This window comes from Anolis sagrei, chromosome 6 (assembly GCF_037176765.1).
Source record: "Anolis sagrei isolate rAnoSag1 chromosome 6, rAnoSag1.mat, whole genome shotgun sequence".
Classification (NCBI taxonomy): Eukaryota; Metazoa; Chordata; class Lepidosauria; order Squamata; family Dactyloidae; genus Anolis; species Anolis sagrei.
Genome location: NC_090026.1, coordinates 30434702 through 30451686, shown reverse-complemented (window position 1 = coordinate 30451686; position 16985 = coordinate 30434702). Strand labels below are relative to the sequence as shown.

Sequence of the window (16985 nt, the reverse complement as noted above, 5' to 3'; positions counted from 1 at the left end):
CAGAATGACAGACATATTTCAAAATGAGACCAATTTTATGCAGTGACTCACCTGTGTTCCATAAGGTATGCCCGACTCGGTGCAGCTTGAGGTGGGCCAGAGGGATTTACAAAATTGGGATCTTGCCTAGAAAAATGTGTAAGCATCCGTTGAAACAGAGCATATAACTTCCTTGCTCTCACTTACATTTAACCCAACATAACCTTGATGCTTGAAGACAGGTGATTTTTTTTTGTTTTATACTTTTAATTAATTTTTAAAATGTGGGCAAGTATGCAAAACCGAGCAAAGATTCTAAAAAGAATGAAAACATTTAAAGAGAAAGTGGAAGAGAGAAAGAAGAGACAATACGAACACATGTGCACATATGCACATATAAATGTTCAGTATCCCTTATCTGAAATGCTTGGGACCAGAAGTGTTCTCTATTTTGGACTTTTTTTCCCCAGATTTTGGAATATCTGATTTGCATACATGTATATAATGAGATATCCTAGGAATGGGATCCAAGTCTAAACATGAAATTTGTTTAGGCTTCATATAAACCTTATACACATAGCTTGAAGATCATGTATGCAATATGGTGAACAATCTTATCCATGAAATTAATTTTATGTATTTTGAACTGTCAGAAAACAAAGATGACGCTCTCTCAGCCACACACATGAACACTTTTGCATTTTGGAATTCCAGATAAGGAATGTGTTTATTTGGGTTCATGTGTGTATATACAGGGATATAATCAATGTGAAAGAGGAAGGATTTTGCAAGACATTTGACCAGAATTAGGAACATGAAAGAGTGGTAAAACTGGAGAAAAAGCTGCAGCCAGCAATCAAGGTAAAGGAATTGAAAGATCACATAGGAGTTTCAGAGAGTGCATGAGTAGGAATGGCCAGGTTTTTTGGCCCTTGTTGTACATAGAAACTAAATTGCAGCATGAAAGATTATTCCACTGACTCTCTTGGAGATGGATGAATCATAGTCAAAACTAGCTGATAGGGGAGTCTGGTGAAGTGGTTGGATACAAAGAATAATAAAGAAATGGGTGAAGATAATATAAGGAAGTTACCTGGCATAAAGGCATTGCTCTCCATTGCGGTACTGAAAAGGTTGCCTGTGCCGGCAAGATGTGGAAGCTTCTGAACACGGACTCTGGGGTTCCTTTTTTATCTTTGCAGGGGGACTATGGAGGGCTACTGGAAGGGGATAACAAAAATGAGGTTATTAAGAGCAATCCAGTCCATGTATGCACCCACAGGAAGTTTCTATGAGCTAAGGAACAAACCTACTATTAGGCAAGAGAAGGCATTGACTTTTGGTGGCAGATACTGGGGACTATGTAAGGAGAGCTGTGCCCAAGTCCTCTCTTGTCCAGCTTTCTGTTGCCATAATGCCCATTTAGATGTCTCTACAAAGCCCAAAACCAGGACATGAGGACAAGAGTCATCTCCTCAAGCCCTCCTCTCCAGCAACTCATTCTGAGAAGCTTACAGAAGCAGTAAATGATTCATAGCTGGTGACCACACAAGGGAAGACATTGTTATACAATATTGTTATACAATATTGTTATACAATAGCCCCACTGCTTATGTGGGAGTTACAAACACAGAATCTCTGTGAAAGTGGAAAAAATATGAATGAAATAAGGCATTTTAAAAACCTGAGAGAACATTTATCTAGGAATCTCTACATCCTCTACTGCAGTGGTTCTCAACCTGTAGGTCCCCAGATATTTTGGCTTTCAACTTCCAGAAATCCTAACAACTGGTAAGATGGCTGGGATTTCTGGGAGTTGTAGGTCAAAACACCTGGGGATCCAGAGGTTGAGAACCACTGCTCTACTGTGACCCTAGAATCAAGTTCCAGAAGTTGATTATAGACTAATCCTGGAAGGCAAAGAGATTTCTGGAGAGGTATTGTCTGTAGGAAATTCTAGGTCCTTCCAGTGGAATCCACTATGGAGTCATGCTAGAGGATCTAGAGACCATGTTTATCAAATTTGCAAATAATCAAATCCATAAAAGCTAAACTTGCAAATGTGGAGGTTAGTCAGGATTACAAGGCATCTCCCCCAAGCAGGGAAGACTGAGCAGCTGCTAAGTCTGCTCCAGAGGTGTATACTGTAGACAAGCAGTTTCAATATCCCCTAGTTCCTTTACTTGATAGATTTTTTTAATTCTTGAAATCACGCTCTTCTTGGTCATGGCCTTCCAGAGACATGGCCTTATTCAAAAAGAAGTCTCCTGGTAATCCTTCTACCATGCACCATCCATTCTTGACAAAGACACATGACCATCCTCTTCTATCATCCCAAGTATGGTTCCAAGGGAAAGACCTTTTTTAATTATGATTTTTTTATTATCATACTTGTATCCTGCCTTTCTCAACCCCGAAGGGGACTCAAGGTGGCCTTTCAAAGGTAACAATTCAATGCCACATGTATACATACATCAATGGATAAACATTAAAATCATCCGATTAAAATATAACACTAAAACAACAATTAAAATCACATATATAACATAGCAGCTCTGGAAGCCTTGACCTCGGCTTCCAGAGCTGCTATGTGGCAATGGACTGGGTGGGGGGCATTGAGACCATCGCTATACATGACACCACCCCATCATGTATAGCCTTTGGACCTAAGAATCGTTCATTTGGGTTTGAGTGTTTGCCTATGTATGTTAGATGCTGTAATCCACTCTGAGTCCCCTGGGGGAGAAGGGCAGAATATAAATAAAGTGCATTATTATTATTGTTGTATTATTATTATTTTGAGAGTAGGCTTTAAATTTACACACTGATATGGTTTTTAATGTTAACCACTCTGAGTTTCCTTTGGCAGAGAAAAAGTAGTACATAAATACTACTACTACTACTATGATTATGATTATGTGTTTTAGCTATGTTGTAACCCATATTGAGACAAGAGGAGAGGCAGATAAGAAAAAAATTATTATTACTATATTATTATTACTACAACTTTTATTATTATTACTACTAACAGCAACAACACTGGTCAACATGCATTTTGGTGCCTTGAATGTTAGCCCTGTTTCTGAGTACATGTGGACATCCAAAGGAAAGAGTCAACATCTGTAACCACAGCAGCTATAATACTAAATTAGCAACATTAACTAGAGAGAGAAAAAAGTTTTGTCATTTGAAAAACCTCAAAGTTTAGTAAAGAATTATTTTTAAAGCCTTACCCTGTGCTAAGATACATGAACCCAAGCTTGTTGATGTCAGCAGAAAGGGATCAGGCTGCTGGAGTTTCAGACTTTTGCATCATAGTCCAGTAGCTTCGATTTTTTTTCTGGTTTTCCCCACCAGAATCAGACCTTCCCCTCCTCTGCATCTCCCCAATTAACAGTAGTACTTACAGTTTTCTGAATGGAAGTCAGGCACAAATTGCTCATCGCTGTCCGGAACCTGAGCTGCAAAGTGCAAAAAAGAAGGGCAAGTAACATTTGGCCTCCTACTCAATTCTCTATTAAAAACAGACACTAAAAGAAAGAAGAAGAATGAAAAAAAAAAGGGGGGGGGGGAGACTGGCTACATATGAGACGGGAGACTATAACTGCCAAGAGACCGAAGCTAGTTTTTCCCTTTGGGACTGCAAGCGATTCTACATAATCTTTTTCCCAGTAGATTTGCCCATTTGCAAAGCTGTCTCTTTCTTCCTTTCTTTGGAACGGGAAAAACCCTAGGGATTTTTTTTCTCCTTTGCTTTGTAGTACCAAATGCTTCAAGTGTTGGATCTAGCTAGAATGAGAAGCTAGAGCTTTTTTAGAGCAAATCTGGGCTTTCAAGTTAAGAGTGGCTAAGTCAATAGTTCCTCACTGTTCAAGGCAAATGATCCAGACCATTTGGAAGCATAAACATGCCAAAAAGAAAAACAATCTAAGGCCATAATGCCGGCAGATCACATAATAGCTTGAGTAAAATGAGCCATGCCACAATTCTTTGTCCAATGTAAAATATTCTAGAATTTCCTTCATAACTGTAGCTCTCTTCTGAATCTTTTTTGCAGCAACAGAATATTTCCAAAAATCATGGAAAGAGCCATTATTGACTTGGGAATCCACCGGCACTGGTGCAGAAAACCACCTGCTCAGATACAGTTTTTGATTATTTTCCCACATTAATCATGGCTTTTCTTTGGCTAAAGTTTGTGGCTGGGCTTAGAATGAAGGGAAATTCAGACATTAAGATACAAATTTTAGACCTATAACTTTTCACCTTCTTACAAATCCACCATGTATAAAAAAACGGGCCCTTCTTATCTTCAATTAATGCACAGCTATCTATGCATATACAAATAAACAATGTATGTATATATGCAACTCTTTACAATACCTCAAAAGAGATGCCACAAAGTAATAATTCCTTCAACCCTTACATAGAGCCTACTTGGAAGTAAATCTTCACACTATTTCAAAAGGTAAATGTACTAAAAAAAACATCCAAACCAACTTACAATGTTCCAGCAAAGAGATATAATGTTCCGACATAGGAATAAGTTTATAGTCTGTTAGTAACAGTCATGAAGAAAAGCTTCTTATCTTGCCATTCCCCAGCAGAAGCTTGAAACGTCTTTAACAGCTTGCTTTAGGTTAGATATCTATACATTGCCTTACATAGGTTTTCTTTGAATTATTGCACAAAGTAAATTCTGGGGTTTGGACAACATTTCCCCCGATACAACCATATGAATATTATTCCCAAAATTTTGGAACTCCTTTATCATGTATTCTTTGCCAGGTTTATCTTCTGTCTCTAAGTTTCAAATGCCATTTATTCACTTTTTAATTGCATGATTATTGTCTTTACATAATTCTAAGAGAGACCATTTTCCTTGACATCGGTGGGTGTTTTTCTCTTATCCTAATTAAATCTGTCCTTAAAGTGGAGGTTACAATAAGTTGACTTACCCTGCAGCTGTGAGCCTATGGCTCCTTTTACAAAGCTGTATAAAAACACAGATTATCTGCTTTGAACTGGATTATCTGGCAGTGTGGACTCATATAATCCAATTCAAAACAGATAAATCTGGATTATCTGCCTTGATATTCTGGATTATATGGCAGTGTAGAAGGGCCCTAAGATACTATAATGGAACCACACTTCCTTTTCTAGGAATTTATTATTTATTTAAAACATTTATATTCCGCCTTCTCACCCCGCAGGGGACTCAGGGCAGAGCACAACATAGATACGGTAAACATTCAGTGCTGGGACATAAAACCATAAATATATACAAACATTAATATTACTTATATTCACATTAAAAGTTGCTTAAAAACCATCTCAGGACACTATTTTGCCTCATTGCACTGCCCCAAAGGCTTGGTTCCCCCAGCCAGGTCTTCACCATCCTTCTGAAGGACAGGAGGGAGGCGGCTGATCTAATATTGCCAAGAATATGTTCTTTTACACTTGGAATTAAAGAGTGAAAGGCATCTTTAACCCTATCTGGTCACTTTTTGCAACTTGTTGCATTGCTACTTGCTAAGATCATGGAACTTTCAACTAAATAGATTATCTTCATTGCCTGAAAAATCTCCCCAATACAGTACTTGAAATAACTTATTACAAGAAATATTATCAAATGCTTTCTCTGCATCTAAAAAAATTAAACAGGCCTTTTGTCTTTATAATGTTCCAAAAATCAAGAACAGTTCTTAGACAACTCCTTAATTGTATATTTATTTGATATACATACATACATACATACATATATATATATATATATCATCCGGCTTTTTCTCTCCCAAAGAAGACTCAAAGCAGCTAATAAATACATTTCCATTTATTATTTATTAAATGTATTTATATTCCACTTCTTCTTTTCCAAAGGAGAGAAGTGGCCAACACTAAAAACCACATAATATGTAAATTAAAACCCAAAGTATACATATATTGAAATAGAATTAAACACAGGATTTATTAAAATGCATAGTTAAAAGCAATAAAACAATCTGCAAACCTGTTAGACTACATAAAACACATCACACCCGGCTCAATCTGAAAAAACATTCTTCTTTCCAGCACACACACACACACACAACACTCTGGCCCTCGTTGATATTCTAACAAATAAATTTTCTAAATCTGTTTGCCAAGATCATAGTAAATATTTTATATTCCTTATTTAGTAATGAGAGAAGTCTATAATTCTTTGTTAATGTCTCATCTGCATTTTCTTTATGAATCACTGTCATATAGGTATTTCTCTAAGAATCTGGCATCCACCCTTTTTGTAATAAGTCATCGCACACTGTTTTAAATGGTTGAAGTAGCTCATCTTCAAATTCCTTATAATATGCTGCAGATAGTCCATCTGGGCCTGGCACTTTTCCAGATTTAATCTTTTTAATTGCTTCAATGAGTTCCATGGTTGTCATAGGCCCTTTCAAACTTTGCTTCTCTTCTAAGTATAATTTATCTAATTGGAGTTTATCCAAGTAATTTTCTGTTGCTGAGATTTTCTCATTGCCTCCTGCATATAAGCCTTTGTAATATTCCTTAAAGGGTTTTGATATTTTCAAAGTATCCATTACAAACTGATCTTCCATTCTGATCTTTGTAACATTTTGATTTACACTTTCCTGTCTCAAATTATTGGAAAGCCACTTTATTTTATTTTATTTGGGTTATGTATACCCCACCTTTCTCACCCCCACAGGGGGACTCAAGGTGGCTTACAACTCCGGCAAGATTCAATGCCATTTAAAACATAACCATAAAAATATATCCCATCAATTAAAAAATTAAGACAGTTAGGCAAATAAAACATCTACATGAAGCTGCTGGGGGAGATCACTCCAACTCTGTCACTCCTTCCCACCCTCTACTAAGGAGGCTGAACCAGTGCTTGGTCCTGAACCAGTGCTTGGCCACTGTGATGATCTGAATGAGGGCAAGCAAATTGGAACTGAATCCAGATAAGACAGAGGTACTCCTGGTCAGTTGCAAGGCTGGACAGGGCATAGGGTTACAGCCTGTGTTGGATGGGGTTACACTCCCCCTGAAGACGCAGGTTCGCAGCTTGGATGTGATCCTGGATTCATCACTGAGCTTGGAACCCCAAGTTTCGGCGCTGACCAGGGGAGCATTCACAGTTAAAAGTTGTGCGCCAGCTGTGCCCATACCATGGGAAGTCTGACTTGGCAACAGTAGTCCATGCTCAGGTTACAATCCGTATAGACTACTGCAACGCGCTCTATGTGGGGTTGCCTTTGAAGACTATCTGGAAGCTTCAAATGGTCCAACGGGTGGCAACCAGATTGTTAACAGGAGCAGCACTCAACGAGCATACAACTCCGCTGTTGCACCAACTCCACTGGCTGCCAGTCTGCTGCCGGGCACAATTCAAAGTGCTGGCTTTAGCCTATAATGCCCTAAACGGTTCTGGCCCAATCTACCTGTCCGAACGCGTCTCCCCTTATGAACCATCTAGGACCTTAAGATCATCCGGGGAGGCCCTGCTCTCGATCCCGCCTTCATCACAAGTACGGTTGGCAGGGATGAGAGACAGGGCCTTCTCAGTGGTGGCTCCCCGGCTATGGAACTCCCTCCCTAGGGATATCAGATTGGAGAAAAGATAAAACATGGTTGTTTGAGCAAGCGTTTACAAATGCAGAGTAACTGACATAGGAAACCGAATGACTAGACGATGGAACTGGAGAATGTTTTTTAACAAGGAGACGCTAATGATGTTGGTTTCATTGGTTCTGTTGTGGTTTTATATTGTTTTAAATGTTTTAATTTGTATTATGATATTAAGTGTACTGATTTGCTGTAAACCGCTTTGAGTTGCTGACAGGCTGAGAATGGCGGTATACAAATACAATAAATAAATACTAAAACACATAGAATAATAACTGATTTAAAATATATAAAGTGCATAATACAATTAATCCATAATCCTTGCTCATAATCCTTATTCGAAATCTGTAATAGCTTATTCTTCAAATGCTTGTGTACAGAGTCAGGTCTTTAATTTTTTCCCCCCTGAAAACCAGAAGAGATGGGGCCCGTCTGATGTCACTGGGGAGGGAGTTCCACAGCCAGGGGGCCACCACTGAGAAGGCCCTGTCTCTAGTCCCCACCAATCAACTTGCAGAAGTGGGACTGAGAGCAGAGCCTCCCCAGCCGATCTTAAAGCTCTTGAAGGCTCATAAGAAGAGATTTGTTAGGGCAGATAAATTGCCCCAGAACTGTTTAGGGCAGTGATTCTCAACCTGTGGGTCCCAAGATGTTTTGGCATTCAACACCTAGAACAGTTGTAGGCCAAAACACCTGGGGATCCACAGGTTGAGAACCACTGGTTTAGGGCTTTATAGGTCAAGAGCTTGGTAGCAGACTGGCAGCCAGTAGAGCTGACGTAACAGAGGAGTAGTATGCTCCCTGTACACTACCCAAGCTAGAAATCTGGCTGCCGCCCATTGGACTAATTGAAGCTTCTGGGCCGTCTACAAAGGCAACCCCACATAGAATGTGTTTGCGAATTCAAAATTCCTTTGCTAAAGTTATAATATAATAGTTTGGCATTCAGTTCTTAGATTGCAAACAACAAAAACTTTCGCTGGAGTAAATAGGTCTTATTCTTGAGTAACAGAGAATGAGTAGAGTCAACTTTCTAAGTTCTCAATCATAAGCTTTTGGTTGTATCCTCCTCCAACAAAATGTTTAAAATCAACTGCATCTGAAATCTTAGATTGACTGAATTTTGTTTACAATAATATCTATTTTAAAAGAAATTACTCACATCCGAAATCCTTTTTTTAAAAAAAAAAAAAAACAAAACCTTTCAATCTCTTTCTCTCCTCCTCCAATAACTCCAACCCTGGACCACTCATGCTTTTAAAACTGACTTTGTTTCCTGAGCGTGTAACATAAATAGATTGTACAAGTTTTCCAAGAAGTTGCTGCTTTTTAATACTTTCCACATGGTGTTGAATTAAATGGGTCTACTGGCCTACTTTGACCGGGCTTTCAGGATATTGAGGGAGGAAAGCCATGAACACAACATCAGGAAAAGATACTTTTGGACTACAACTCTCTTAATAAAGATCATACTGGTCAGGGGATTCAGATATTTATAGTCCAAAAAGTACATTTTCCAAGTTCTGATAGGTACCCATATAATTAATTCTTGGTACATCTATACTAGGCATGGGCAAACTTTGGCCCTCCAGGTGTTTTGGACTTCAACTCCCACAATTCCTAACATTACACCTGAACATTAGGAAGAACTTCCTGACTGTGAGAGCTGTTCAGTAGTGGAACTCTCTGCCCTGGAGTGTGGTGGAAGCTCCTTCTTTGGAGGCTTTTAAGCAGAGTCTGGATGGCCATCTGTCAGGGGTCCTTTGAATGTGATTTTCCTGCTTCTTGGCAGAATGGAGTTGGACTGGATGGCCCGCGAAGTCTCTTCCAACATTATGATTCTATGATTCTGCTTATAATACAGCTTTAATTCATTTGCACATAGTAATCCTTTCCTCAACCTGATATTCTCCAAAGATGTTATAGAGTCCATTATCCATAGCATGGCTTTTATGAAAAATCTACTCTTCCATTGATGCCCTCATACACTGCCATATAATCCAGAATATCAAGGGAGATAACGCACATTATCTGTTTTGAACTGGATTATCTGAGTCTACACTGCCATATAATCCAGTTCAAAGCAGATGATCTGAATTTTATATGGCAGTGTATAAGGGGCCATAGTTGCACATCCAGAGTGCATCACTAAGCCATAGAAGTCACTGCCACAAGTTTCAGTGGCTAATCCCCATCAGATAGATGTATTTGACCACTATCAGCCCCATCCATTGTCCATGGTGGCTGGAGAAAATGTGACTTGTAGTCCAACCCATCTTGAGTGGCTTGAATCTGGCAAGGCTTAGATACAATACATCCAAGAATAATCTACAGCAGTGGTTCTCAACCTGTGAGTCCCCAGATGTTTTGGCCTTCAACTTCCAGAAATCCTAACAGCTGGTAAACTGGCTGGGATTTCTGGGAGTTGTAGGCCAAAACATCTGGGGACCCACAGGTTGAGAACCACTGATCTACAGTGTCAACTAGCTTTGATAGCTATATGCAGGTCCCTATAAAAATAATAAGATGGAAAGACATTTTGGCTGGTTCTGCACCGCCATATAATGCAGATTGGAAATGAATTATATGGTCAGTGTAGACCCACATAGTGTATTTCTATGCAGTTCAAACTGCATTATATGGTTCAACACTGACCATATAATGCAGTGCAAACTTCATTATAGAGCAGTGTAGATCCAGCCAGAGTCTTCATGTTCTTTTTATGAAGGCAGTTGGTTGGCCATTACAGGAAACAGATATAAGAATCCTGGAACAGATTTTATTTTCTGGTCTACTTGCAGATACATTTTAAAAAGCAAAACAATGCAAGCATAGAGCGCATTGCATTAAAATAACCACCAACAATTGAAACAGGAAACAATATAACTACCACGAGAGCAATGACAAAATAATACATACATGAAATATTCATAAAACTAAAAATAAGGAAATGGAAAATGTGCAATTAATATTATCTGGCAAAGGGAAAATGTGTAAGAATCTATTAAGCAAATGCAAAGTTGCCTATATGGTTTTCGATCACATATCTCCCTCCTTCCCTGAGATGATTTTAAAAGCACAATATGTTATGTTAGAAGATATATCACACACTTAATCCTTTCAAAACAAACTGTAAAGTATATCTACAAAGCTTTAAATGAAGAGAAAGGGTATAGGGCACAGCCAAGTTACTTTTCCCATACATGATCATACAATTCACATTAAATATTGTGCCAGTTATAAGTACAGCCCCCACCCCATATATTAAATGTAGTTTATTCTTAAATAAGTATGTATTGGACAGATGGCAGGCCTTTTTGTTACTCCTAGCTAGACTTAGACAGCATCTGCCTTAATATACAAATTAAAACATTTCTGTGCGTGCTTCATCACTTAGAATGATAATGATAATAATAATAACAACAACAGCAACCCACTAATTGATTTGTTACCCACCTCTTCTCATAGCTTGAGGCAGGGTACACCACAGTACAGGCAGTCCCCAAGTTACGAACAACATAGTTTCTGTAGGTTTGTTATTAGGTTGTATTTGTACGTAAGTTGGAATAAGTATATTTGATAAGCGTAACTCCAGCCAAAAGCATTGAGAAGGGATAACACCCCCGTGGTGTTTGTTTTGCTGCCTGTGCTCCTATTCAGAAGATTTCATTTCACTTTCTGTCACTGTGAGAACTAGATTTTGAAAAAGTTAACTTATTGTGGAAACAAGGGTTGGTGTTAAAGCTTCTTTGGAGACACCTTTTCCCCATGATAACTATTTTCAGAAGTGAATTTCCCTTTCTAGAGGTAGATTTCTCTCATTTCCTGTTGTCTCACCCCTGTTCTTAACTACGAGTCCTTTGTACGTCGGATGCTTGTAACTTGGAGACTGAATATATTTTTATTGCTCGCTCCAGTACTGTTCCATTACCTGGGAGGAGGCCAGAATGGGGAGCTAGACAGAGAAGAATAGTTCATTTTATTGGGGGGGGGGGGGGGGGTTGAAGGAGGAAAACCATTTCCTTAGTTTTCACTGGTTATTCCCCCCCCCCCCCCCCCCACTTTTCATTTCATAAACGAAGGCTATTTCCATAACAGCGACATGGGTGGGGGGAATAACACAAAAACAGGGGGAAATGGTTCTACTCCTTTGTCAGCCCCTGCAGGGTGGACTATCCTCTGTTTAGTGCCTCCTAGTAGCCTCCGCCCAGATAATGGAACAGTACCATAACTAAGGAGAGCCATATACAGTGGAGTCTCACTTATCCAACCATCGCATAACCTGGATTTTATAGAAGAAGCATAGTTAAAGCAATGGTATTCCCCATAGTAACCTATGGATGTGAGAGGTGGATCATAAGGAAGGCTGAGTGAAGGAAGATAGATGCTTTTGAACTGTGGTGTTGGAGGAAAATTCTGAGAGTGCCTTGGACCGCGAGAAGATCCAACCAGTCCATACTTCAGGAAATAAAGCCCGATTGCTCACTGGAGGGAAGGATATTAGAGGCAAAGATGAAGTACTTTGTCCACATAATGAGAAGACAAGAAAGCTTGGAAAGACAATGATGCTGGGAAAAATGGAAGGAAAAAGGGCCGACCAAGGGCAAGAGAATTGATGGTATCCTTGAAGTGACTAGCTTGAGCTTGAAGAAGCTGGGGGTGGTGACAGCCAACAGGGAGCTCTGGTGTGGGCTGGTCCATGAGGTCATGAATAGTCGGAAGCAAGTGAACGAATAATTAACAACCAACAACACAGAAGGGGCCTCAATCAACCAATTTTCCCTTTCACCTTACTATCTGTTGGAAAACCAGCCATCATATTTTATAACTGGAATAAAATGTGGTCCTCTGGTCATATAAAAACCCTATAAAAGAGGCTAAGTTGAAAGAAAGAACTTCTCTTAAAGTTACTTGGTGGCTCAGTAGGGGTTTTTCAACCAGGATCTTCCCATTTATGCTGGCTATGTATTTGCATTAGAAGATGGTACAATCCACACAAAGATCTCATGATCTGTTAGACTGTCTGGTGCTCCATTCATTTCATTACTCAAAACCATGACTTTCCTAGGCAGACATTTCATATTGCTCAACCCTTGCCTTTCTGTCTTTTTTTTCCAATGCCAGACCTTTGGTCATTTTCTTATTCTTTTTTTTTAAGTGCTGAATTTGGGCAGCTGCACCTGTTTGCCACATTTACCCGAAATGCACCCAATTCGATGAAGGCCTGTGAAAGGAAACTGATGACTTCATAATCACCATTTAATAGGAAGCATGAAGTCATGCAAATTCAGCATTATTTAAATAAAAATAGCTAAAACAGATGCTGAAATTTCAGAGGATGGGGGCAGGGAAGCAGCGAGTGCATAGAAACTGTAGTGAAAAGGTAGTGTACTGGCAAAGCCTGCCCCTCAAAAAGTTCCTTTTGTGACTACAGTTCCCAGAATCCTCTAGCTGACATTAGGAATAGAAAAGGTCAAACAACAAGTGGAATGAAAGCAAACAATATTTAAAGATAGTCCTCAAGCTATGAACAAGATAGATTCTGTAATAATAATAATAATAATAATAATAATAATAATAATAATAATAATTCCGAATTCATACTGACAGAGTTTTGGAGCACAATACTCCTGACCTCACGATTGTGTTAAAAAACAAAGTATGGATCGTCGATGTTGCAATCCCAGGTGACAGCAGGATTGAAGAGAAACAATTGGAAAAGCTGACACAATATGAGGATTTAAAGATCGAACTGCAAAGACTCTGGCACAAACCAGTCAAGGTGGTCTGAGTGGTGATTGACACACTGGGTGCAGTGCCTAAAGACCTTGTCCTGCACTTGACTTGGCCCTTCCAGCCCTAATTTATTATCTGGCTCTTGCATTTCTCTGTCAGCCCTGTCCTTGTAGTTGCATTGCACAAGCCCTTGCCTCATCCCTTGGCACTGACAAGATTACCATCTGCCAGCTGCAGAAGGCCACCTTACTGGGATCTGCACACATTATTTGCCAATACATCACAGAGTCCTAGACACTTGGGAAGTGTCCGACATGTGATCCAATACAACAGTCAGCAGAGTGATTGTCTGCTGTGGACTCATCTTGTTGTGTTTCAAATAATAATAATAATAACAACAACTTTATTTTTATATCCCGCCACCATCTCCCCGAAGAGACTCGAGGAGGCTTACATGGGGACCAAACCCAGTCAAACATAGTTAAAATATACACAATAAAAATACATACACAACATCATACAAATATCATAAAAACATAATTCATCATACAACAACCAGTAGCCAAGCACAGTGGACATTTCAGAGCTAAGGGATGAGGCAAGGGCTTGTGCAATGCAACTGCAAGGACAGGGCTGACAGAGAAATGCAAGAGCCAGATAATAAATTAGGGCTGGAAGGGCCAAGTCAAATTAGTGTTCTACAACTACAGGGACAGGGACAATAGTAAAGTGCATGAGCCAAAAATTAAGTTATGGGTAGCTGGGCCAATTCATCCAGTGAACTGATTAATCAAAGGCACATTGGAGCATCTACGTTTTTAGATATCTAAGTCTGGACACCAAAATGTAGTAGGTTTGTTCTTGAGTTGAATTTATATGTAAGTTGGAACATATACATTTGAAAAGTGTAACTTCACCCCCCCTCCACCCCAACCCCCCCCCCCCCCCAAGACACATATATTTGACTGTGCCCCTGTTGAGAAGATTTCATCTCACTTTCTGTCCCTGTGATAACTGGATTTTGAAAAATGTGATTTGCTATTGAAACAAGGACTGGTGCTAAACCTTCACTGGAGACACCTTTCCCCATGATAATAACTAGGCCTGTCGGTTTTGTTTCGTTAATTCGTTTTTCGTTTTTTAATCGTTATTTTTTGAATATCCGACGCGATATCAAAACATATTTTTAAACCCGGAAGGGTTTAAAAATATCGAAGCAGCAGCCCCATGTATTTTACGAGCTTCAGCTCGTGTCGTTAATGGCATGGAGGCTGCTGCTGAGTGGTGCTGCAGTGCTGGAGCCTGGGAGCCAATCCGGCGCTCCCAAGAACCCCAGCAGTGCACCGTGGCAGAAGCCGGATGGCGCGCGGAGGCCGCTTGTGAGCGCGCGCGCGCCATCCAATGGGCTCCGGCTCCTGCGCCCCCCTCCTCCTCCTCCTCCTCCTCCCAGCTGTGTTGCAGGAAGTGCAGCTGGGAGGAGGAGGAGGAGGAGGAGGAGGGGGGCGCAGAAGCCGGAGCCCATTGGATGGCGCGCGCGCTTACAAGCGGCCTCCGCGCGCCATCCGGCTCCGGTTCCTGCGCCCCCCCTCCTCCTCCTCCTCCTTCCAGGAGGAGGAGGAGGGGGGGCGCAGGAACCGGAGCCGGATGGCGCGCGGAGGCCGCTTGTAAGCGCGCGCGCCATCCAAGCGGCCTCCGCGCGCCATCCGGCTCCGGTTCCTGCGCCCCCCCCTCCTCCTCCTCCTCCTCCCAGGAGGAGGAGGAGGGGGGGCGCAGGAACCGGAGCCGGATGGCGCGCGGAGGCCGCTTGTAAGCGCGCGCGCCATCCAATGGGCTCCGGCTTCTGCGCCCCCCTCCTCCTCCTCTTCCTCCTCCTCCTCCTCCTCCCAGCTGGGAGGAGGAGGAGGAGGAGGGGGGGCGCAGGAGCCGGAGCCCATTGGATGGCGCGCGCGCGCTCACAAGCGGCCTCCGCGCGCCATCCGGCTTGTGTGACTTTTCAGGGCTGTATATGACCATGTTCCAGAAGCATTCTCTCCTGACATTTTGCCCACATCTATGGCAGGCATCCTCAGAGGTCTGTTGGAAACTAGGCAAATGGTGAGTTATATATCATCTCTAATACTATGGAATGTCCAGGGTGGGAGAAAGCCATTGGTGACCATTACTGCAACATTCACACTTAGCCTGTTTGATCAAGAAAAAAAATTTTTCTAAAATGTTTTGTAAATATTTACGAAAATTCGTAAATAACAAAACATTTTTTTGGTAAGTTTTGTAAATATTTTTAATATCGAAACAAAAAAACACCCCAATTAAGAATCGAATTTAGAAACAAATTTTTTCTTGATCAAACAGGCCTAATAATAACCCTTTCAGGAGTGAATTTCCCTTCCTAGAGGTAGAGGGCTCTCACTTCCTACTGTCCCAACCCCGTTCTTAACTATGTAACTTGGGGACTGCCTGTATATCAATTTTCACAATGTATTACACATTTGCAAGTTTGGCTTTTGCAGATTTGATTATTCATGGATTTGATTAAAATGCTGTATCTCAGGCCCCTTCCACACAGCTAAACAAAATCCCACATTTTCTGCTTTGAACTGGAATATATGGCAGTGTGGACTCAGATAACCCAGTTCAAAGCGGATATTGTGGGATTTTCTGCATTGATATTCTGGGTTATATAGCTATGTGGAAGAATATCTCTAGATCAGTGCTTCCCAGCCTGTGGTCCATGGAACTAAGAATTAAAATATGGTCTGCGGCCTCACCGTTACTACACCATTGCGACAAGAGCGACTGGTCTCGCAAAGCCCTCTTCTAGTGCTGAGCATTAACGACATCCAAACCATCCAACAAAAAACATTTTTTTCTTGGTGTCTTCGTTTTTAGGCCTGTTCCTGGAGTTATTTGGGGTGCTGATTGAGAAAATTGCATTGGATAGACAACATCAGCTCTAGATTAAATAGTGTTTTCTGTGGGTGAGCAAATAGTGACTACTGGATGGCATATGTTCTGTATCAGAAACTAGAGCTGATGTGGTCTATCCAATGCAATTTTCTGAACCAGCACCCCAAATAACCAAACCAAATCTAAAGCCGACCAAAAACTGATTCGTAACCCTATCGGTACTAATGTTGGAGAGTGGTCCTTGGTCAAACTGGTCCTTGGTCAAAAAAAGGTTGGGAACCACTGATCTATATTGTCTACTTAATGCAGTTTCACACCAGATCCTCCAATGCAATTCTAAAATCGGCTTCCAGCAAATGTTAACTAGAGTCATTCTGAAGGACATAGAAAGTCCTAGAAAGATAAAAAATGAAGGTCTTTTTAATCACAGTTTTTTTTTAACTTTCATGGATTCCCTCCAAGTCATGCTCTCCTCTAAGTGCCAGTCCAAATTACGGTGCCATTCATTTATTCTAATGTTTAAAAATAATTCTTTGATATGAATCCTATTATCAGTCCCAATCTGATTTACCTATCTCCACATTCAATGATGTATGTGGGTGGCTGAGACAGTGATACTTTTGCTTTCTGATGGTTCCATATCCGCGAACATGCACACAATTGTATTGTTGAAGGCTTCCATGGCTGGAATCACTGGGTTGTTGTAGATTTTTCGGGCTATATGGCCA

General features: G+C 40.7%; 1 protein-coding gene across 2 annotated transcripts in view; it reads right to left on the bottom strand.

The window, feature by feature from the left end:
• The window catches only part of ETV4 (ETS variant transcription factor 4), a 48264-nt gene that overhangs the window by 12515 nt on the left and 18764 nt on the right, over nt 1–16985 (bottom strand). For both annotated transcript variants that reach the window (XM_067469996.1, XM_060780804.2), the window contains 3 exons: nt 3387–3440; nt 1073–1199; nt 52–126 (listed from right to left, as the gene is read on the bottom strand). In XM_067469996.1, coding sequence (XP_067326097.1) covers nt 52–126; nt 1073–1199; nt 3387–3440 — 256 coding nt within the window. The remainder of the gene's footprint in view (nt 1–51; nt 127–1072; nt 1200–3386; nt 3441–16985) is intronic.